The 22,324-nt window shown below is 54.8% G+C and overlaps 1 protein-coding gene across 1 annotated transcript in view; it reads right to left on the reverse strand.

The window, feature by feature from the left end:
• Positions 1 to 4,450: 4,450 nt before the first annotated feature.
• Positions 4,451 to 22,324, reverse strand: part of FGD2 (FYVE, RhoGEF and PH domain containing 2) — a 27,471-nt gene continuing 9,597 nt past the window's right edge. Inside the window, exons 9-16 of the mRNA XM_045294780.1 lie at positions 19,919 to 20,096; positions 13,001 to 13,080; positions 12,871 to 12,901; positions 12,367 to 12,459; positions 11,619 to 11,750; positions 7,368 to 7,514; positions 6,145 to 6,279; positions 4,451 to 5,229 (exon numbers count right to left, since the gene is read on the reverse strand). Of these exons, the coding sequence (XP_045150715.1) occupies positions 5,017 to 5,229; positions 6,145 to 6,279; positions 7,368 to 7,514; positions 11,619 to 11,750; positions 12,367 to 12,459; positions 12,871 to 12,901; positions 13,001 to 13,080; positions 19,919 to 20,096 (1,009 nt within the window). The 3' untranslated portion in view covers positions 4,451 to 5,016. The remainder of the gene's footprint in view (positions 5,230 to 6,144; positions 6,280 to 7,367; positions 7,515 to 11,618; positions 11,751 to 12,366; positions 12,460 to 12,870; positions 12,902 to 13,000; positions 13,081 to 19,918; positions 20,097 to 22,324) is intronic.

The following is a 22,324-nucleotide window of genomic DNA, read 5'->3' on the forward strand; positions in this document are numbered from 1 at the left end:
GGGGCTAGAGTTCAGTAGGAGCCCAGACTCCCATCTGCTTGTCCCTGGAGTTTGCACGTCTCGGGTTTACTTTGGCGGTCATATGATGACAAAATCAAACCCCATCGGACCAACTACACCATCAGCAGCAACATACAACCAACCAACCAACAAAACACCCCAAACCAACTAAAGGCAGGAAAACAAAACCTATAGAAACAAAAAAGGAAAACCTTGTCAATCCTCCCCCGGGGGTGTATTGCACTGAGAGTATCATCAATGTTCCCAGTGACCCAGCACTGCAGACCCTGTCGCTGTGAAGCGTCTATGGGAGGGCAGGTGCGCTGTGAGCCGCACCCATGAGCTGTTGCCCTACACAGTTCCAGCTCCTATTTCATTGAGCTCTGTTGACCTTATGCACGGGGCTTTGGTGCCAGGGGGGAACTTCCCGGATCGATTTTTCCAAATTCAGATCCCTGCCCAACAGATCCAAACCTGTCATGTCACTGTGAGGGGGGTATGGAGGTACTAACTACATGCTGGGTATCTTTCCACCAAACACCCACTGAGCCAGGGGTTCCCCACAAGGTCCAATGACCACCACTTCCACAGCCCCAGGGTGGCCACTCTCTGCTTCCTCTTCCATCCGAATACCCCAGTCCTCAGTCCAAGGGTGCAGGCAACTTCGAGGCAGGCTCAGTTCATTCAGCTGGGCCTCTCTGCGAAGTCCTCAGAGGCTGTAACTCGTTACGGGAGTAGAAAGCCCCGTCTTTCTCCCTTTGACAGGCAGGTCATTTCAAATTCGGACCTTTTGGATCACAGCCCAACATGTCACCACTCTGCCACCAAAGCTTCTAGTCCAAGCCTTTTGTTCCACCCAAGGATTAAAAACTCAGTTTTGTTTGAGTTTAACGGCCTCGCCCTGTTTCCTTCTAATCCATATATGCTTGGGGGGTGGGGGAGATTAGAAAATAATTAAGACAGACTTTCCTGGGAGTTCTGTTTCCTTTGTAAAACTTTGATGGGAAAAAAAAAAAAAACTTTGATGGGATCTTCAGGTGTGTAATTGATCTCTAGGGCACGAAGGCTTCGCCATAATCTTTCCTGCGTGACACTTCGATCGTGGTCTCCTTCTTTCATGGCCAAACCAAAGAATCGAGTCTTGGCATCGGCTCACTATCAAGTGACACTTGGAGAGCCGTACAACATCCGGGGCCTCAGGGCCTCTCGCTCCTTTCATCCCTGCCCCTGTCAGGTCCGTTTTCCATACGCCTCTCCACTCCCTCCGCTCTCTCTGTGACTTTCCCAAGCCCTTATTCTATCGTCCTCCCTCTGGGAAAGACGCCCTTTATCCGCATGGTGATAAAGGGTGATCTGTGGTATTGGCCAGAGGTGTGGAGCAGATGCATCTTAGCGGAGAAAGTAGAACAACTCCTCTTAAACCTCTTATCTCTTGAGATTCCGTCGATAGGGAGCAGTTTCATACAAACAGAACCAGAATGTTCCCCCCGCCCAGTGGCTCGGAATGCGGTCTCTGCAGCTGCAAGTGGAGTGACTGCAGGCAGGTCACCCAGGCTCCTGGGTCTCTTTCTACATCCGGAAAGGATCCTGAGACAGTAGTTAGTTCCAGTGTTGGGAAGGATTAAATCCAAGACTCTGATAGGAGGAGTCCGGGGGTTGGGGGAGAGGGGGGCACACACTCAGCGTGACATACGGACAGGTTGGCTTCCGCAGGGGCGTCTTAGCAGGAAGTCCTGTAGTTAACCATTCCGAGGATTGACCCCATGGAGGCAGCCAGAGCCTCAGGACAAGATGCTTACTGCACAATGGTCGCGACACTGCCCCCCGCCCTCCCCACCAACTGGAAACCGTAAAAACCCATCAAAAGAAGACTCATTGAATCCATGCGGTAGCCCCTCAAGAGGGAACTTGTTAGGCAGACGTGGAGCGGGAGCACTGCACAGCTGGCTTCCCCCCCACCCCCCGCCAGGGTCCCCAAGACAACCGCAGCCAGAACAGAGCCAACCCATGGCGCGCTGCGGTGGAGCTGGCTCCAGCTCAGAGCCTCCCAGAGGGCCGAGCAGAGCCACGGACAACGCCACGGAGCCCCATCCTACCCTTGACACACGGGGTTGCCTTGAGTCAGGGTCTAGGGCAACTGTCTCCGTGTTTGTTGTTGTTTACAGCGAGTGCTTAAAAATGCCAGCTCCCGCTGTGGTTATGATCCCCTTAATACACAATGCACATCTCTCTCAGCCAATACCGTCTCTTCTGAGCCACCTGAAGGAGGCTTGGCAGAGCAAGGGTCCCATGTTCGGCTGTAAACCCAAAGGTTGGTGATGGGGACCCATTAGCCCTCCACTGAGGAGAGATGAGGCAGTGTGCTGCCTCTGGAGAGGCTGGCAGCCAGGGACGCCCTGTGGGGCAGCTCTGGGGTGGGCCTAACAACGGCTGTGGGTTTGCGGGTTGTGTTGCTCTTGTGGTCATTCTTTGTTCTTTCCGGACCCTTCCTGCCTTCTGAACTGCGTCCTTGGGCAGATGTTACCCTTTTGTCTCAAGGGGTTGTTCTCAGGAGTGCGAACGCCCCTGGTGTTATTGTTTACAGTATACGCCTGTCTATCATTTAGCGGAAAACTGAGTCATGGTGGGGTGAGTTCAGTTTGGGTTCCCACGGGGGTTTTACCGGGTGGATTTGGGGGAAGTAGATTCCCAGGCCTTTCTTCCAAGGCACATCTGGTGGACGCCAACCTATTGGTCAGAAGCTGAGCTCTTGGAGTAGGGGTGAAAATACATCCAGCCAAGCAGGTTCCCTTCCCGCCATCTCTGTACATAGTGTTTGACGGCATCGCTTGCACTTTCCATTTTGGGACAGCAGTATTGTGTTTCCCACCAAGACTTGTTCCACTCTTGAGTGATCATCACTGATTCCCACATAGCTCATCTAGGAGTTCAAGCCTCCTACTCCTGGAAAGCCGCCCCTGGGAGCATAGTGCTTATGCGTTGGGCTGCTGACCTTGAGATCAGCAGTTTGAAACCACCAGCCCTCTGCAGGAAAAGGATGAGAGGAGGCTCTCTGCTCTTATACAAAGTGCCAGTCTCAGAAACCCACGGGGGCAGTTCTACCCTGTCCTAAAGGGTTGCCAGGAGTCAGAATCGACAACTGGTGGCAGCGAGTTTGGTTTGACTTGGTTTACTTCTTGAAACGAGCCCTGGTGGCACTGAGAGTTAGGCATTGGGTTACTAACTACAAGGTTCGTAGTTCAAGCCCACCAGCTGCTCTGAGGGAGAAAAATGAGACTTTCTGCTCCCATAAAGGTTTACAGCCTCAGAAACCCTATATAGGGCCTCTATACATTGGAACCAACCCTATGGCAGTAGATTCCCCGCCCCCCTTTTTCTTTAAGGTTATTTCTTCAAATGTTAGCTGCTTCTCACTGAGGTCTTCCTGGGGTTTCCCATTAAAAGCCTACCCCACCCCACTCTTCCCACTGTCTCTTATTGTGTTTTCCTTCCACACAGTGACTCCATGTACTTCGAACTGCAGGGTTTTCTGGAACACCAGACTTTCCTTTTAAAACAAGGCGAGCCTGGGCTCGGCTGCCCTATTGCAGCACGTCGCATCTCCCACATGCTTACGTTGGACCGACACGTGTCGCTGTCGTCCCGCTGGGACGCAAGCTCGCTAAGGGCAGGTGTTTGGGTCTGTCTCAGTCACCAGGTATGTATGGGAAACCTGTTTGGCTCCTAGTAGGTGCTCAGGGAATCATTGTTGAAGGAAGAAACAATGGAATGCTCTCAAGGCCAGCCTCTTCCCAGGGGACTGTGGTTTTCTTTTGTTGTTGTTGTTTGTTGTTTGGTTCCCACCCATACCACTCTTTGGACAACAGAATGAAACACTGTCACGGCTTCTTCAAACGCCCTCCTGCAGCGAGCTGACTTCGGGGAGCCCCCGGGGACTGACAAACTGCTGGGCTCAGAATGAGGCAAGGACTATGTTTGGTCCATTTCCCCCACCTCTTCCAAGGCATTGCTGGGGTGGGGAGGGGGGATGGCTGAGGGGGTTGGGGCCCAGGCTGGGACCCCGTCAGGCATTCTGCTGCCCACTACCACCCCCTAGTGGTCCCTCATGAAACAGCAGCTTCACTCACCATCCAGCGTCCAAAGGAGGGGGGCTCCCCGCTCTCGGATTTCCTCTCACCAAATCCCTCAGTTTCCACTTTGCTCCCCTCGCTCTTTCCTCCACCCGGCCCTGTCCCACGCCACCCCTCTTGGCCTGCCCTGTGACCCTGCTACCTCATGGCAGGAGCTTTGGCCTCAGTCCACTGAGCTAAGGCCGAGCTCTGGGAGTAGCTAGCTGTGCAACACTGAACCAATCGCAGAACCTCTCTGGGCCCAGTATCTTTATCTGGAAGATGAGCGTTCTCACTCCTGCGAGGGAAATGGGATCAGCGCAGAGAACAGCCAGCTCAGGGACGGGCCCCGCAGGTGTTTATTGGTGGTTGGCCTTGCACCACACTGGGCAGTGCTCGGTCACCAGCAGGTGTTTATTGGTGGTTGGCCGTGCACCGGGTAATGCTTCTCACTGGTGGTCTGCCCTCTTTCTCCTTCCGGGTACTCAGGCTGCACACGAGATGGGGATGGCATGTGGGACTCCTGAAAGAGCACAGGGCTTCCCACTTCTAGACTAATTAGCTAATTAAATCAGACGTTGGTGGGGGGAGGCAGGCATCCCCAGTGATGTCAATGCGCAGAGCTGGGGAGGCTCGCTGGTTGACGCGGTCCTGGGTTATACGCTGGACTTTTACAGTTTGAGCCCTGAAAGTTTCGGGGTCCAGCAATTCCTCAACCCCCCAAACCAGGGCCCCTGGTCACTCCTTTCCCAAGGTGTGAATCCCTGTTTTCTCAATCCCAAATCAGGGCACACAGTCTAGCATTTGAAAGCAGAAGCGGAAGGGTGGGTCTGGAGGACCACGGGTCAGCGGTGGCAGAGGGAGGGCGTGTGGGGAGAGGTGGGCCAGGCGAGCCAGCAGCGGCCACTCAGTCAGACAGGTCCCCTTCAGTCCCGTCGGGGCTTTGGCCGCGGGCCGCTCGCTCCACAGCCTGTGCCCAGCGGTCCCTCAGCTCCTTGGTCTCAGCTTTGAACGTGTACAGCTGGCCCGACTGTTGCAGCTGGAAGACCCGGGGGTCCATCTGGGGCCCAGCAGTCACCTGGTAGCCCAGCAGGGGGATGGAGGTGTGAGCCCGTGTGTCCTGGGGGAAAGGAGAGGGAAGAGCAGTGGACCACTTCCCCTAGCCCACCCCTCTACCCTGCCCACTTCTCAGACCCTGCTTTTCACATCCCATATGCCCATGAGGGACGGGGTGAGCTTCTAGGAGGACAGTGAGGAAGAGGAGAGAACAGAGCACCCACTGAGGACAGAGGGCAGCTGTGCCCTGGAGTCTGGCCCCAGTTCTGAAACCCGTGAACACTGTGACTCGACTGTGCCACATCCGCACTGTGCCTCAGTCTCCTCAACTAACGTATGGAACCTGCAGTGTACCCCCATCCCCACCCCGACACACAGACATGCACATGCACACACACATACATACACACACGCACATACACATGCATGAGCACACACATGCATATAACATGCACACACACAATGCAACATAAACACATGTACACACACATACATATGCACACACATATACATACACACGTACACACCTACACACATGCACACATGCATGTGCACACATACACATGCATATAACACACACATGTACACATACATACACACATGCACACATAAATACACACCACACACGCACACATATATGTACATACACGTACATATACACACATGCATGCAAACACGCATATATACACACATACAGACACATGATGCAACATACACACATGTACACATGCATGCATACACACATACACCCACGATACATATACACACCAACATACAGCACACACATATACACCACATACACATGTACACACACATACACATATACATGTGCACACACATACCCCCCCACATACATATACACATGCACACACATAAACCACATACATATAGATACACACACATACACCACATGCACATACACATGCATACACACATACACACACACACAGTTCGAAGGCAAGGAGCCAGGGGGCAATACCTGTGGGGCAGCGTAGATGTAGAGGACGAGGGGGTCGTCCCAGGGGATGACGGCCCAGGCCCGGGGGCCGCTCCTGTCCCACTTGCCCCCGAGAAGCTGCAGGAAGCCGCACATTAGGCCCTGCTCCGATGCTTTCTGAAACCAGAGCGAGGGGAAGTCAGGGGCCCCAGCACCCAACGCGTATCTGACAGACCCTGTCTGGGCCCTCAACAACCATGATTTCAAAATCTTGCCAGGAACCCTACAAGGAAGGGCTATTTGTCCCTGAGGCACACCGAGGGCCCGGCATGTCTCTGGATGGAGCTGCACCTCATCCAGCCTGAACCCCTGCAAGTGCCAGCTGCCTGTGAGCAGCCAGGCTTACAGGCTGGGTGGGATAAGGGCCCTCTCTCCAGGGGCGCTACAGCTCTGAGTGCCAGGGCCCAAGTGGGAGGGTTGGAAGAGGGTGGGTGGCCATGAGAAGGGACCCATTTGGACCTGGGAGTGGAGCTCAGCTGGAGTAGGCCAAATAGGTGCTTCTCTCACCTCCCAGGGGCAGTGGGGTGTCCGCCCGGCCTGTGGGGTGGCGGCAATGGATGTCTGGGCTGGTTGGCACTGCATTTGTGGAGCAAAGCTGAGCCCAGCTGGTGCCCCAGCAGCAGCAACGGAGCAGCCTGGGGAGTGCCTGTGGAGGGGGCAGGCTCAGCGAGGCCCTGAGGCTGCAGAAAGGGCCCAGGGGCCAGGTACAGAGATCAGGTAGCTGGCTCCAGACTCACAGGGTAAGTCCAAGGGCAGAGGAGGAGAAAGGCCATCTGGACCCAGAAGTCCCTCCTGGTTGGAATGGCCCCTGCAGACGGCCTCTCCCTGGCAGGGAGACCCTGCCCGGGAGGGCCTTAATTTCCCTCTCTGCCAATGGAATCCGTGATCCCAGCCCCCTCCATCTCCTGGGACTGTTGGGACAGGGCGCAAGGACATGGGCAGGAACTGTTCACCGGAGATGAACAGTTATAATTGGACGGGACACCGAGGAGGGGCGGAAGAGCCTGGACAGCAGGTGGGGGGGCAAGCACGGCTTCCACTGGGTGATCAGCCTGCTGCTGTTTGCACTGGGGAGGGGCTGGGAGGGGACAGGACTGTGGGCAGAAGAGGGGAGGAGGGAGTGGGCGGATCGGTGCGCCCACATCTGGCAACTGGAGCATAGCTGAATGGATGGATTGGTGGTGGTGGTGGTGGTGGGGGCTCACCTCCAAGATGCCCCGCCTCTTGTCCTCCTTGTCCTTGGGGAGTATGTTCCCCGTGAGGAACACGTAGCAGTCACAGCACACGCGGTTGGGCCTGTTGTCGTCGTACTTCAGCTCGGCCCGGTACTCTGAGCACCTGGCACACACCACCTGCAAAGGATGGCCACCGAGAGGGGGCGAGGGACCTGAGCAAAGCCTGGGAGGGGGTGTCCACGGGCGGGGGTAGGGGGTGGGCAGGAGGCAAAAGCAACCAGGGCCAGAGGGAAGGCAGAAAGAGCTGTGGGAGACGGGTGTGGGCAGAGAAGGGTTATGCAGAGGGGTGCTGGAGAGCTCATACTGGGACTTGAAGCACCCCCGGCGCTGCTACGAGTGCCCTAACTTCTGTCCCCTTCCGACTCCTCTCTGGCGAGGACAGAGAGCCAGAACCCTGCTTTGTAGGATGCTTCAAGGCCAGACATCAAGCCCCGGGCCGGGTCACCAGGCCCCGGGGCTGGAAGATGGGAGGAGGCACTGGGCCCTGGGTTCTCTGATCACCTGGAAGTCACTTCTCTCGGGACTTTCTCCCCTCTGCCCTCTCACCTGGCTGCCAGCAACCACAGCCAGGCTGTCTGTTCTCCTGCCTCCTGGTGGACAGGGCAGCCCAGAGGGGATGCGCCTGGCTGGGGACCACGTGGCTAACTGACCGTAACTGGTCTTTGCAAACAGCATGTTTCTCTCATGCTAAGATTCATGAGGATGGTGCCTCCCTCTCAATCACATATCCAAATGGTGGGCTGGAAAAAGACGCCCCAGACATCTTGAAAACCAACCGTGGTTTAGCTTAACCAGTCAAGAATGTCTGCCTCCACCAACCAGACTCCCCTAAGATTGATCTCTATGAGAATCAGGCTACACCCAGCCTACAGACAAGAGGACACTCCTAGTGGGTTATGAGTTAGACTGCTAACTGCACAGTCCACAGTTCGAAACCAACAGGTGCTCTGAGGGAGAAGGATGAGGCTCTCTGCTCCCTTAAAGAGTTACAGTCTAGGAAACACACAGGGGCAGTTCTGCCCTGTCCTGCAGGGTCGCTAGGAGTCAGAATCAACTCCCTGGCAGTGAGGAGGCTCAGGGGCCAGTGAGCTGGTGTTGATGGGGGAGAACGATTTGGAAAAGGAGGGTGACACAGCCCCCGAGAACATCACTGGTCCCCTGAGATGCATGCGCTTTGTTCGGTGGGCACGTGCTCTGCTGTGCATCTTCTGAACATCAACAACAAAATACATTATTTCCCCCCCAAATATAGGTTCATGGTTTCGGTCAGGAAGGCATGCCAGGTCTCCTCTGTGGACCGGGGTCCCCCGTGTCCTGCCCAGAGAAGTCCCCAAGAAGTTTGGCATAATTCTCACTGGGGACCCTGGTGAGCAAGATGTGAGGAGAGTTGGAAAGGAAAATGGGGTGTGGCCGAGAGGGAGTTGGGCTGTTCCCCTGCACCCAGGCGGTGGAGGGTGGAGGTTCCTCCCAGCCAGCACCAGTGCCCAGGGAGCCCAGTTCTGCCCAGGGTTTGGCTTGGCCCCGGCCCCACCCAGAGTGGCACCTGGGCAGGGCACCATGGAGAGAAGGCCTGCCCAGCCCCACCCTCACAAGGATACCGGTCTGGCAGGAGAGACAAAAACCGGGCATTAAATCCACGAAACCGTGAGGAACCCCAGAATCGGACCGGCTGGTTCACCCAGCCAGCCCCATGCAGGGGCCTGGGCAACCTTGGGAACCTTCCAGCCCTTATTTTTAATGGAAGGAGATGTAGTTTAATATGATGATAGATAAATATGCATGTTTGTATTATTGCAGGATGTTGCCTAAATAGATTAAGTCTCACCCCCACCATTTATTTTGAGAGAGAGAAAACAATCCCTAACTTATTCATTCACTTCCATTGTGCCTACTCTGATCCACAGCCACCCCACAGGGCAAGGTGGAATTGCCCCTGTGGATATCTGAGGCCGGAACTCTTTACCAGAGCAGAAAGCTTCATCTTTCTTTCTCGCAGCCACTTGTGGATTCGAACTTCCGACCTTGCAGGTAGCAGCCCATTGTGTATGTCACCCCACACCCAGCCTACAGACAAGAGGAAACACTGAGGCAGTGTTACCGCCCGCCCGTAGCCTCAGGAATTGATCACATTGTGGCTGCCTTAGCTTGTACTTGCTGTATTTGCTCTGATCCATTGAATCTGAACCATTTGAGACGAAGTAGCCATCACAATGACGCAAGACCCCAAACCCATTACAGTCCAGTTGAGCCTGACTCACGGAAACCCGTAGGGCAGCGTAGGGGTGCCCCGTAGGGTGTCCCAGGCTGTAAATCTTTACGGAAGCAGACAGCCTTGTTTTTTCCCACAGAGCTGCTCCTGGGTTCAAACCTCCAACCTTTTGACTCTGGTTGGGCCCTTAACCCTGTCATGTGCCATCCACCCTTCACTGTGTAGCTGAGGAGGACAAGGTCATTCGCCGCCCACCGAGCGCAATGTCAGTATCGCACTGGGGAAAGGAAACGTTCAAAGACTCATCTAATCCCACCGTGATGGAGTAGATTCTGACACATAGCACTCCTATATGGGGTTTCGGAGGCTGTAAGTCTTGATGGGAGCCCACAGCTTCATCCTTCTCACAGGGAGGAGCTAGTGGGTTTTGAACTGCCGACCTTGAGGTTAGCCTGCCAATGCGTATCCTACATCACCACCAGTGCTCCTTGTGATACAAACAAAACAAAACACTCACTGCCGTGGGGTCGATTGTAACTCAGAGCGATCCCAGGGGCTGGTTAAAGCTGCCCCGTGGGTTTCCCAGACTGGAATTCTTTACGGGACTAGGGAGCCTCACTTCTCCCAAGAGGCAGCTAGTGGTTTTCAACCTCTGACCTTGAGTCAGCACCCAACAGCTAACTAGCTCTCTCTCTGCTAGCACGGCTCCTATCGATGCAACAATATCTTAATCACAGTCAAATTTCCCCACTTACTCCTACCCCACAGCCTTCCAGTTGATTTTGAGTCACCGTGACTCCATTAGCAACCACTACAGCTGTCACCCCGTCCCCTACCACCCAGAATCCAATGAAACGTCACACATTTCATTGGTTATTGTGGGGTGCCAGGACGTCGATTTTGACTCAGAGGGACCCCACGTGATGGAGTGGAACAGGAGCTCCTCCCCAGAAGGTTTCCCCGGCTCAGCCTTAATCTTTACAGGAGCAGATGGAGTGGGCTTCCTCCCACGGAACCAGTGGGGCGTCTGCCATTTCATTGGCTGCCAGGATGCGTTCTGAAGCCGGAGGGCAGGTGCACGGGTGTTCCTGTATCGGTCTGGGGGCTTCTTTGTATTTCTCATGATGTGCAATGCTTCTCTGGGGCGCCCCTTACAGAGCTGCAGGTGTGAATCACGGAGAACATCCCCGTGCTTTCTATTGATGTCTGAACTAGGTGTGTCCCTCCGCCCGGAACTTGACTCTGTGCCCTGGTTTAGCACCTTTGGGGGACCCCTTCCTCAGGGGCCCCTCCTTGACCTGGGGGGTCGTTACAGACTGACAATGGGGGCAGCTGGGGCCCCAGGGTGCTTATCTGTCTTGGGGTTGTGGAGGCCGAGAGGGCCCTGCCTGCCCAGCTACTGAGGGTTGTGGGGAGGGGGAGGGAGGAAGAAGAGGAGAGCAAAGAGAAGGGACAGCCTTTCCAGGCTGCCCCCCTGCCCTCCTGGAGGTGGGCATTATCATCCCCACTTTGCACCAGAAGAAACGGAGGCTTGAACCTGGAAAGTAGAGCTAGCCACGTGCTGAGGACGGGCCGGAGCAGGGGACTGACTGTTGGGTGAGGTCAGTCCAGATGACAACACATGGGTGGGGGTGGGGGTGGCGGGTGCAGGGCCTCTGAGGGGCTGAGGGCTGTGGAAGCCCCCATCCAGCACAGGAGACTGGGTCCTGTTCTGCGTCTGATGAGACGCTTTGGTGAAGGATGATAAGAAGCAGGGGGACCAGCAGGGTCAAGGGTCAGCTTTGGGGCGTGTCACCTGCTTAACCTCCCAGAGTCTCGCAGGCTCCTATGCAGTGGGGTCCCGGAGGTCTGGGGGGTGGGGTGGGACAGCATACCCACACTGCACAGTCTTGTGTCCGCCATACTGGGTGTGTGGGTCGACGCTGGCAGGGTTGGCAGAGAGTGGGAAGCACCTGGGGGGTGGGGTGGCGTGCAAGGTTGGACAGAAGGGGGGCAGGTTCGGGAGCACTCACGTAGCCGCAGGCACGGCAGTGGTGGCGACGGCGCCTCAGGGCATTGAAGGGCTCCTGGCAGCGCATGCACATAGTCACCATCTTGTCCCGGACCCACTGCGGTGCCCGGAGGCCCAGCTCCTCCGACTGCAGCTGTTGGGGGAGGCAGAGGGTAGGGGTCATCAGGGTGCCCACTCCCAAGGCTCTGGGACCCACCATGGCCAATGGGGCATGTGCCTCCCACTGGCGTCCCCAGGACTCGGGCTAAGGGTGGAGGCGAGACAGGGTGGGCAGCCACTAGGATCCCTGTTGCACAGATGAGGAAACTTGAGGCCCAGACTAGTGACCCAGCAAGACAGTGTGCAGGGCTCAGACTGGAAATCAAGCCACAGACAATCGCCATGATCCCCCATCCCACAGTCCTCCCCCTTCCCGGTGTCCCCCGTTTCTCAGACACTTTCAAAGCCCATTCTACCCCGTGGTCCACAGCTGGGATGTAGATGGGGCCGGGTTTCAGGTTGGGGAGGGGGATCCCCAGGGGCAGGAGTTGTTTTGCTTTGCTAGTGGTAGAAGCTTTGCCACTGTCATCCCCGAGTGGGACGGGACGGTACTGAGGAGGGAAGGCACCTCCTGGCCCTTCAAATCACACCTGATAACAACACCCCCTCCCCTGACTCCTCCCGCCCCGAGCTGGCCTGGGCAGCGCAGAGAGAAAGAAGGAACCAGCGTGGTGACTCCAGCAGGGGATGCAGAGGTCTCCTCCATTTACCTCGAGCTCCCGGGCATCTCCCTCAGACCCCTGGACCGCAGCCTTGAAGCTTTCGTTCCGCTTCTCCGTTTGGTCAATGGCTGCCTGGCAGGCCTGGGGACAGAGCGCGTTGGGGCGGACTGCTCAGCCGCCCCTTCCTCAGACACCACCTAATGAGAGCCTACTGGGCACCGCCTCGGGGTGCCGCGCACACATTGGCTGACTTGACGGGGAGAAACTATTAGCTCCGTGCTACAGACACGAAAGCTGAGGTTCCGAGAGGCAAAGTGACTGGCCCCAGGCCTTCCAGCTATGCAGCGAGAGGGCGGCAAGATTTGAACTCAGGTCTGACACTAACAAGTGAGTCTTGTTAGGAAGAGCGGGGAGCAGCTGGATACACCCAGAGGGTACACACAGAATCACAGACACACACAGAGACACGCCGGCCCCTCTCCCGCAGCATGGGCGAGCTGACGGATCTTTAAGACAGCCACAGCCAATCGGGGCCCTGCCGTGTTCTGATACCTGCATCCAGGAAATCATTTCCTCCTGGGACCTGCTCAGAAAGTGAACACAGGGCTTCAGTGGGGCAGCTGCTCCAGCCTCCCCTCCCGGCGGCTCTCCCCTCCGCTTGCCCAGGCCCCGGGCAGCCTACCGGGCCTGCAGCTCCAGAGTGCGCTGTTTGCCGGACACCAGGAAAGCATGGGGGAACTCTGTGTCACTCAGCTCCCGCACCTGCATGGGGACGAAAAGGTGGGGTCAGGTCAGGCTTGCAGTGAAGAGAGAGGCAAGTGGAGCCATGGGGAGCGGGGACGGAAGCCTGTTCCCTGCTTCCCTCCTCTTCAGGAGCAAATCAAACATCCCTGCTCTGAGCAAGTGGGCTTATGACTGCTGGGATTTTAGGAGCCCAGTGGGCCCAGGGCAGGAGAGGGCGGGGTTTAGTTATCTAGAACTGCTAGAACAGAAACCCCACTCTTTGGCCCTCGCCCCCGAATGCATGTCCTCACTACAGGCCAAACACATTCACCCCATCGCCTCATCACGGAAGTCTTCAATCCACTCCAAACCCAAGACCACATCTTCGGAAGCACCTGAAGTCAAGTCTGGGTGGGACTTCAGGCCGAGCCCAGCCTGGGACAGACGTCTTCTTCCTCATTGAAGCCGTGAAAGCCAGGGCACAAGCTATCTGTTTCCAAAGGGCCAAGGCGGGATGGGCACAAGGGAGACAGACATGCCCATCACATGTGGGCGAGAGTGGAGGACAAAAAGGGCTAGCGGGCATCAAGCAAGTCTCAAACCCAGCAGAACAATTTCCCAGCGCTCCCAAGGCCTGAGCATAACTGAGACCACATGGGCAATGGTCTGCCCTCCAGATGCTGCCCGCTGGCCACGTCCTCTGGCTTCTGGGTGGAGGCCGCAAAGGAGGCTCTGGGTTTCAGCCCTGGCTTCCAGGGCTCTGGGCTAGCAATGCCATTCTCCCGTAGTTGATGGAGAGGTGGCCCCACCCCCTCTGCCCTGGCAAGACACGTTCTTCTGCCCCTTGGGCATGGCAGTCCCACCTCTTCAGCGTTGGGTGGTGGCCCCACCCCCGCCGGCACACCTTCATGACAGCCCTACATTCTGGAACCAATTTGGCACAGATTTGGTTCCGAAACCCAGGAAGCTCTGGCCCCACCCTTTGAAACTGAGAAAGTGCTGTCTGCTGCGTTTCCTCCGATGGCACTGCTGATCTCGGAGTACCTCTTGAGACATCCTTTCATTCTCTCGGAAGACACCAGATGTGACGCCCTCTGGCCTGGTTCCTGCCTGTGGAATTCCAAGAGGCAGACGGATTCTTTCCTTTTGTTCTCCTCTGTGCCCCCCTCTTAAGTTGAGGCCTCTCTGCTGTGGGAGTTGGTCAAGAGCCATTCGTCCCAGGCAGTCTCTTCAGCAAACGGTTGGGTCACACAAAGCCACATCCTTGGTGTGAATCCTGAGACATGTGTCCTTGGTTTGTACAATTGAATTTTGCAAATCTTCAGGTTCCATGGTCATCTCAGACGAACATTTCAATATAGTTCAGACAAATTATTTGCCACCGCATCAAAAGCACCACCCTTCCCCCATCGCCCAATCACAGGCCCGCCATTTTCTTTGACAGCCCTTACCAGAAGCACATCCGGTGTCTACATGTCGAACAATATTACAGGGGCCACACATATTCTCTAAGGTGACAGAAACTCGTTCTTTATAGCACTTCTCATTCCCTTCTCTGCCCTCAGCAGATTCGCCTCGGACACTTCTCATTCAACCCACAGTCTTAGCTGTCAGTCACCTGACAAATCTTCCAGCCTCGGCCCAGTACCCAGTGTGCAAACTGCCGACACGTCTTAGGTAAGTGAGACCAGCAGTCCCCTTACTGACCAGATTCCCTCTGGGTCATCCACGGCTGTTATTATAACAAGAGCGCCACAGTGGATGGTTTTCACAAGCAGACGTTGATTTGCGGAGGTTTTATTCCTCTGGGGGCCCTGGAGGAAGGTCTGTGTCTCTCTGAGGATGGATCTCCAGGTGGCTTGGCTTCTCCTGTCCCCTGCTCTGCTTGCTGGCTTGCTTGTTTCATCTCTTGCAGGTCTCAAAGGAGGTTGACGGCAGACACATTCTGCACGAATCCTACCTTGTTCGCAACAAAGACAACCCACTCCCAGATGGGATTATATCCGCGGGCATACAGGTTAGGGGCTTCAACACATATTCTGGGGAGAGATCATTTAATCCGTAACCCTGGGAGGGATGGCTCTCGATGAAGGATTTTTATCAAAAAGGAAACTTGGGCCTCAAAACTGGATTTGAACACACAACAGCTTTTCAAGAGCAGGCCCCAAACTGCAGAGAACAACACACAGGCATCAAGTCCATTCTGACCCATAGCAAGCCCAGAGGGCAGGGTAGAACTGCCCCTGTGAGTCCCAGACCAACTTTTTACCGGAGTCGAAGACCTCCTCTTTCTCCGGTGGAGCGGCTGGTGGTTTCCAACTGCCGACCTCACGGTTAGCAGCTCAGCTCATAACCACTAGGCCACCAGGGCTCTGAGAGCAGGTGCAGGGCCTAGAACCCAGAATATACCCCATCCCCACCCCCAACACACTTATACACACACATCCCAGATTGTAACTGAAGGAGCTGGTCACCCAATTCATAGATCAGATTTCCTATGTCTGAGCTTCTCCCGTCCTCTTGTCCCAGCTCCAGGGGTCCTGCGGTCACCAAGAAAGATACCAATCATGGAGCCCTCACTGCGTGACGGGCACCGAGCACATGGATCTCCGTGCATCTTGTCATTTAATTAGCACACCGCTCAAACCTACTGTCCATCTTCACCTCCCCCGGCAGACATGCAGCAGATATATGTGACCCTTAAGGGGAGATCCTACCACAAGCTATTCAGTCGTCTTGTACCATGGAATCTGAGCAAGTCTCAGGATTATCTGCCAATTCACAGGAGCTATGGGAGACAGAAGCCAAACAAACTCACTGCCATCAAGTCTATTGTGGTCTAACGGGACCCTACAGAACAGAGTGGAACGCCCCGTGGGTTTCTGAGACGGTAAATCTTTACAGAAGAGAACGCCTCATTGTGCTCCCTTGGTAGGTTTGAACTGCAGACCTTGTGATTGACAGTTCAGAAAGTAACCCACTGTGCCACCAGAGCTCCCGCTGTGAAACAGAGCACACGTTAAAGGACATGTGCGGGGAAACAGTGCCGTCTGCAAGATGCAGACTGTGGACACCCATAACCGAGAGATGGCCAGTGCTGCTTGCCACTGAGTCCAGCCCAGCTCGTGGTGACTCCCGGCACCACTGGATCAGAACACAGGGATCCACAGGACTTCTGCTGGCTGTCTGCTTTAATCCGGAAGCTCCACTGAGCCCTGCCCAACTTCACCACAACACACAAGCCTCCACAGCACGGACAGGGGGTGACCGCCCAGGAGGTGCATGGGCTGGGATCTGAACCCAGCTCTCCCACGTGGAAGACTAGCATTCAACCTCTGGAACACCACCATTGATGATAACAAATAGCACCCCCCAAAACAACCCCCAAACAAAACAACAACAGAGAAGGGAGCGTAGCCGATTAAAAGAAAACGTGGGGACATGTCACAAAGGATTTCAAGGGATTAGCTGAGAGGAGTTCTCGTACTGGCCCATCTGTTCCCTCGTTCCTCTCCCTCACCTCACGGCAGGCTAGTTCACCTCCGGCCCCTCGGTGTGCTTCCTCTACAAGGGGCCGATGTGCTCTGGTCACGGGGAGACGTTGCCGGTTTATCCACAGAGAAGGCCATGTGAAGAGCGGGGCTTGGGGACAGCCAGCCAGCCATTATGCCCGCCGGTTGGGCCAAAGGACTACAGCTGGGGAAACAGGAACCAGCCTGTCTCCCAAGTCCAGTTTGGAAATGGTTGCAGGCTGCCCGGTCCTGCTCTGGAGTGACTGCACTTAGAGAGAGAAGGGGTCCCAGCTGGGGGCCGATGCCAGGGGGTCTGGCCAGATATGGGGGCTAGTTGGGTGTGGGAGATGACAGAGGAAACAGAAGGGGAGAGGGAAGGTCTGAAGCCCAGAACACGCTGCATCAGAATCGGTTCTGACGTAGAGCGGCCCTGCAGGACAGAGGAGAGTGGTCTTCACAGGGTTACCAAGGCTGTCCGTCTTTCTGCAAGCAGTCTGCCACAGCGCTCTCCACAGGAGTGACTGGGGGGTTCAAACCGCTGATCTCTTGGTTAGCAGCCAAGTGCTGTCTTTGATCCTAAAAACGGAGCCCTGGTGGTGTCGTGGTTACGTGTTGGGCTTCGATCCGCATGGTCAGCAGTTCTAAACCACCAGCAGCACAGAGGGAGAAAGACTGGGCTTTCTACTCCCGTATAAGCAGTGAGCATCTCAGCGGCGACAGCGGGTTACTACAGGTCAGCACTGACTGGATGGCCGTGAGGGAGGGAGCCTAAAATACAGTACTGACACCTGTCGTTGTCGAATGGGCACAAAACCCAGATTGTGTTGGAGTTAGACACTGCCACCTGTCGGGCAATGCTCATTATAAATCTCCGATGATTTCTTCATCACTCAAGACGAGGCTTTCTGCTCCTGTAAAGAGTTTCGGTCTCAGAAACCCACAGGGCTGGTACAGCCTGTCCCAGAGGGTCCGCTGTGAGTCAGCACCGCCCGACGGCAGTGAGTAATGTGAGTAATCGCCGATGTCTGCTGGGGCTGGCGCTCTCTGAGGGGCAGAGTCCCTGTGCCGTGTGCAGCCTGCACAGCCGGAAGGGGAGACCTTACTTGGCTCCGGTCCTTGCCGGCTGGCTCGGAGGAGGATGGCATACGGCCAGGGCCAGGCTAGCTCTTGAGGAGGCTCGGCTGCTGAGAACTAGACCTTTCTGACTTCCAACAAGGGCGCCCCCAAAGTGGGTCCAAAGTCAGCTCTAACGTTGGACTTCAGACTCAGAAAAGGGTCCCCAGAAATTTGCTGGGCCGCAGGCAGGTCTGCTTCGGCCATTCTCATGCCGTCCAGGAGAGGGTGCTGTGCACCCATCGGACGTTGACTGACGCGCCTCTCACTGCCATCCAAACGGTTGTGACCCTGGGACTCCATAGATTAGAGCAGAACTGTCCCCGTGGGTCTCCGAGGCTGTAACTCTTTGTGAGAGTAGGAAGCTCTTTCTCCCAAGGTGGTTTCAAACTGCTGACGATGCAGTTAGCAGCTCGACCCGTAACCACTTCTGCACCAGGGCTCCTAGCCAGTCTCTCTTTTCTCTTGTACGACTCAACTTTGGAAAGTACTTCTCCGCTTCTCTCTGCTAATCACTGCCTCTCTTTTTCTGGGTCTGGGTCTCTCTCTCTCTCTCTCTCTCAACAGGGCTGCCTGCCTCGGCTCCCTGTCTGTAGCTCTTGATATAAACCTGCCTTTCTTGGTCTCCCCAAGGCCTCAGACACACAAGCCCGCACATGCCCTGCCCTCTGTAACAGCCCAGCTTCCCCGAGGATGGGAAGCTGGGTGCCGCCTGGATTGGGTTACACTTTTGGATGGGTGAGGCCTGAGCTATCAGTTGCCAGGAAGTCCTCAAGCCCTCACCAGCCCCCTCCTTCTCCTACTTCACCTCAGCCCCAGACCCCTCACTCAGCCTCAAGTGTCAGGTGATCCCAGGCAAGCGGGGGTTCTCAGAGGCCCCTGCCTGCAGCTCCCTCCTGGAGCTGGCCCTGGGGCATAGCACTGCCTTGGAGTCTGCTAACTTCTTGGGTTTTAATCTTGGGTTGGTCACTCAAACCAGGATTTGGGGTGTGACCCCAAGTAAGTGACTTGCCCTTTCTGGACCTGGCCTTCCTGATCATAAAACAGGGGGTTCACTGTGGATGTAGTCACACCTGTGCAAGCTGCACGGTGTTCCCCGCTGCACTCTGGTTTGCTTGCGGCGGCCGCTCCTCCGGGGAACAAGGAGGAAATCCTGCTCATCGTGTAACACAATTAAAGCCTAGGGATTCATCACAAAACAACCTGTAATTATGTAGTGAAATATTTATGGGGTTGCCGGTGGTCTTAGGCGACCCCCAAAGGGTTGGCGACCCACAGGTTGAGAACCGCTGCCCTGGAGGGTCCCTCCCGTCAGCTTAAACTCGAAGGCAGTGGATTTTGGCTTGGGTTGATTAGAAACAGCCTTGACACGCACCATGAGGGGACGGAGTCCCTGGGTGACTTAAGCACACAAGGCCCCGAGCGGGAAGGCTGGGAGTTTGAGTCCACCCTGGGGTGCCTGAAAAGACAGCCCTGGCGATCCACCTGCAGTAAAACAGCCACTGAAGCCCACAGGGCACAATTCTGCTGAGACACACATGGGCTCACTCTGAGCCGGAACCAACTTGACAACGACAACAACAACGACGACGACAACTCTGGAAAGGTGGCTTGGTGGCGCAGAAGTGAAGCTAGGGCAGAGGCTTGCAGTTTGCACCCACCAGCGGCGGTCCTGCAGGGGAAAGCTGGGGCGGCCTGCTTCTGTGAAGATGCGCTCTGGGGCAGCTCCACTCCGTCCCTTAGGCTGCCTGTGAGTCAGAGTCGGCTCACGGGTCAGGGAACGGTTTTCCGTTTAGATGTTTCACAGCCGGGGACCTGTCGAATGAATGGCAGTCTACCCACCCGGTGGGAGTTTGCAGCCACGCAAAAGGATGAGGCAGCTCTTCCAGTCCAGATATGAAACCATCTCAGTCGTTCCTTAAAACAAGCCAAGTGCAGAATAGCCCTTAGAGTGTGCTGGGGGTTGACGGGACACGAGAAGGGGGGACGAAGACCAAAGAGACGGCTCGTGTGTGCAAAGCCGACCTCCGGAGGCCTCACAAGAAGCAGCGGCTGTCTTTGGGAAGGGGAACAGGGCACCACGTTGGGAAGAGACCCTCCATTAGAGATCGCTTATAATATTGGATTCTGAAATGTGACAGTGGGTTGTGCATGGTCTATATTTTTTAATAAGAACATTAAAATTAATTTAATAAAATAAAATTAAATTTATGTTTAAATTTATTGTCATCAATGATGACAGCAGAGCCTACAGCCCCTGCCTCGGGTGGTGGGGATCTTCTGAGAGGGCAGGAGCAGGTCTGGCCCAAGGGCCCCGTGATGGACTGCCAGCCCTGCTCATCGGGCGGCAGTCTCCGGGTGGGCACAGACCGGCGCCTGTAGCTGAACAGGCAGCGTAGAGCCTTCCCATTCAATGTGTGGCCCGCGGGCCTGCAGCATCAGCACCACCAGTCCAAGGCCCTGGTCCAGACCCATCAAACCAGAGTCTGGATTGTAACAAGGGGCCTGGGGGATCTGCACCCATGCTGGAGTCTGAGAATCACTGAGGGAATTTAGGCACAGTGTGCGCTGTCCCAAAGAGTGGGCCAGCCAGCGGGCAACTGGGAGAGGCTCTAGCCAGGAGGGAGGGAAGTATTCTAACCCCAAACTGTTGCATCTCCAAATTTGTGCAGGACCTGCCACCTGGGTCCCTGCATTGAAATTCTGCTTGGGCCCCTCCTGCTCTTCCCTAAACTCATTCCTACCCTGGGGCTGAAGTGTGGCACCATATTTTGATTATTTTCCCCGTGTGTGTGTGTGTGTGTGTGTGTGTGTGTGTGTGTGTGATTGTTCATTTTACCTATTTGGCTAGGCTCTGATTCTCAGTGGCTTGGCAGACACTAGACTGTTTAGTGTCCCAGAATGTAATGTAATGTAATGTAATGTAATGTAATGTAATGTAATGTAATGTACTGTAATGTAACATAACATAACATAATGTAATGTAACATAATGTATTGATCTTCTATGGTGTGAACTGATGTGATCAGCCCATCAGCTGAAAGGGATGTTTCTTTGAAGGTGTGGCTTTAGACTATAAGCAGACGTTTAGCAAGCCCACTCTGCATTCTTCCTCTCACCTGACCTCTGGTTCTTGGGATGCAAGCTTGTAGAAGTCTTCAGCTCACCACCTGAACTATGGATTTGAGACTTGCCAGCCTTCGTGATTGTGTGAACCATTCTCTCCAAGTGAATCTCTCTCTCGTGTATATGTGTGTGTGTGTCACATATACATATACACATATACATATACATAAACGTATACGTGCTGTTGCTAGGTGCTATTGAGCAACTATGTCTAACAGAAGAAACACTGCCCGGTCCTGCACCGTCCTAACAATTGTTGTTTAGTTTGACCCGTTGCTGCAGCGACTGTCTCTATTCATCTTGCTGAGGGTCTCCATGCTCCCCTGACCCTCTGCTTTACCACGGATGATGGTCTCTCCTGATAACATGTCCCAAGTCTCGCCGCCCTCACCCTGAAGGGGCAGTCTGGCTGGACTTCTTCCAAGACAGATTTATTTGATTTTGTTTTTGTTTGGGGGCAGTCCATGATCCTTCCAATATTCTTCACCAGCACTATAATTCGAATGCGTCGATTAATCTTTGTTTTGTCTTATTCAATGTCCGACTTGCATATGAGGCGAGTGAAAATACCATGGCTTGGGTCAGGTCCACTTGAGCCCTCAAAGTAACATCCTGGCTTTTCAACTCTTGTAAGAGGTCTTGGGAAGCCGATTCACCCAATGCAAGGTGTCCTTTGAGCTCTGGACTGCTGTTTCCATGAGCATTGATCTTGGATGAGCATTGAGCTTGGATTCAAGCAAGATGAAATCCCTGGAAGCTTTCATCTTTTCTCCATTGGGCACGGTGTGACTGATTGATCCAGGCGTGAGGATTTGGGTCTTCGTGACATTGAGTTGTAATCCATCCGGAAGGCTGCAATCTCTGATCTTCATCAGTTAGTGCTTCTAGCCCCCTCACTTTCAGCAAGCAAGGTTGTACCCCTGCATATCACAGCTGGTTAATAAGCCTTTCTCCCATCCTGATGCCCCATTCTTCTTCATATAGTCCAGCCTCTGTGACAATTTGCACAGTATACTGATTGAATAAGTCTGGTGAGATGATACAACCCTGATGCACACCTTCCCTGATTTTAGACCATGCAGTGCGCCCTTGTTCTGTTTGCACAACTGCCTCTTGATCTGTGCACAGATCCTGCATGAGCACAGTAAAGTGTTCTGGAATTCCCATTCCCATCTCTCTCAAGGCTATGCAGCATTTGTTAGGATCCACATAGTGGATTGCCTTAGCATAGTCAATGATAGTCAATAAAACACGAGAAACATCTTTCTGGTTCTCTGCTTTCATCCAAGACCCTTCTAACGTCAGCAGTGACACCCATACACATTTTCACAGCCTCATCTTTCCCCCAACCTCGCAGTTGGCAGTGCAACGGTCAGTCCACAGCACCACCATGTCTGCAGTGCCAGTGAGTGGATGCCGACTCATTGCAACCCCGCATAGGGGTTCTGAGACTATAAATCTTTGCGGGAGCAGACGGCCTCATCTTTCTCCCATCGGGCAGCTGGTGAATTTACACCTTGGACATTGTGGTG

This window comes from Echinops telfairi, unplaced genomic scaffold, assembly GCF_000313985.2.
Source record: "Echinops telfairi isolate 266 unplaced genomic scaffold, ASM31398v2 ScPeMD7_3533;HRSCAF=4204_1, whole genome shotgun sequence".
Classification (NCBI taxonomy): domain Eukaryota; kingdom Metazoa; phylum Chordata; class Mammalia; order Afrosoricida; family Tenrecidae; genus Echinops; species Echinops telfairi.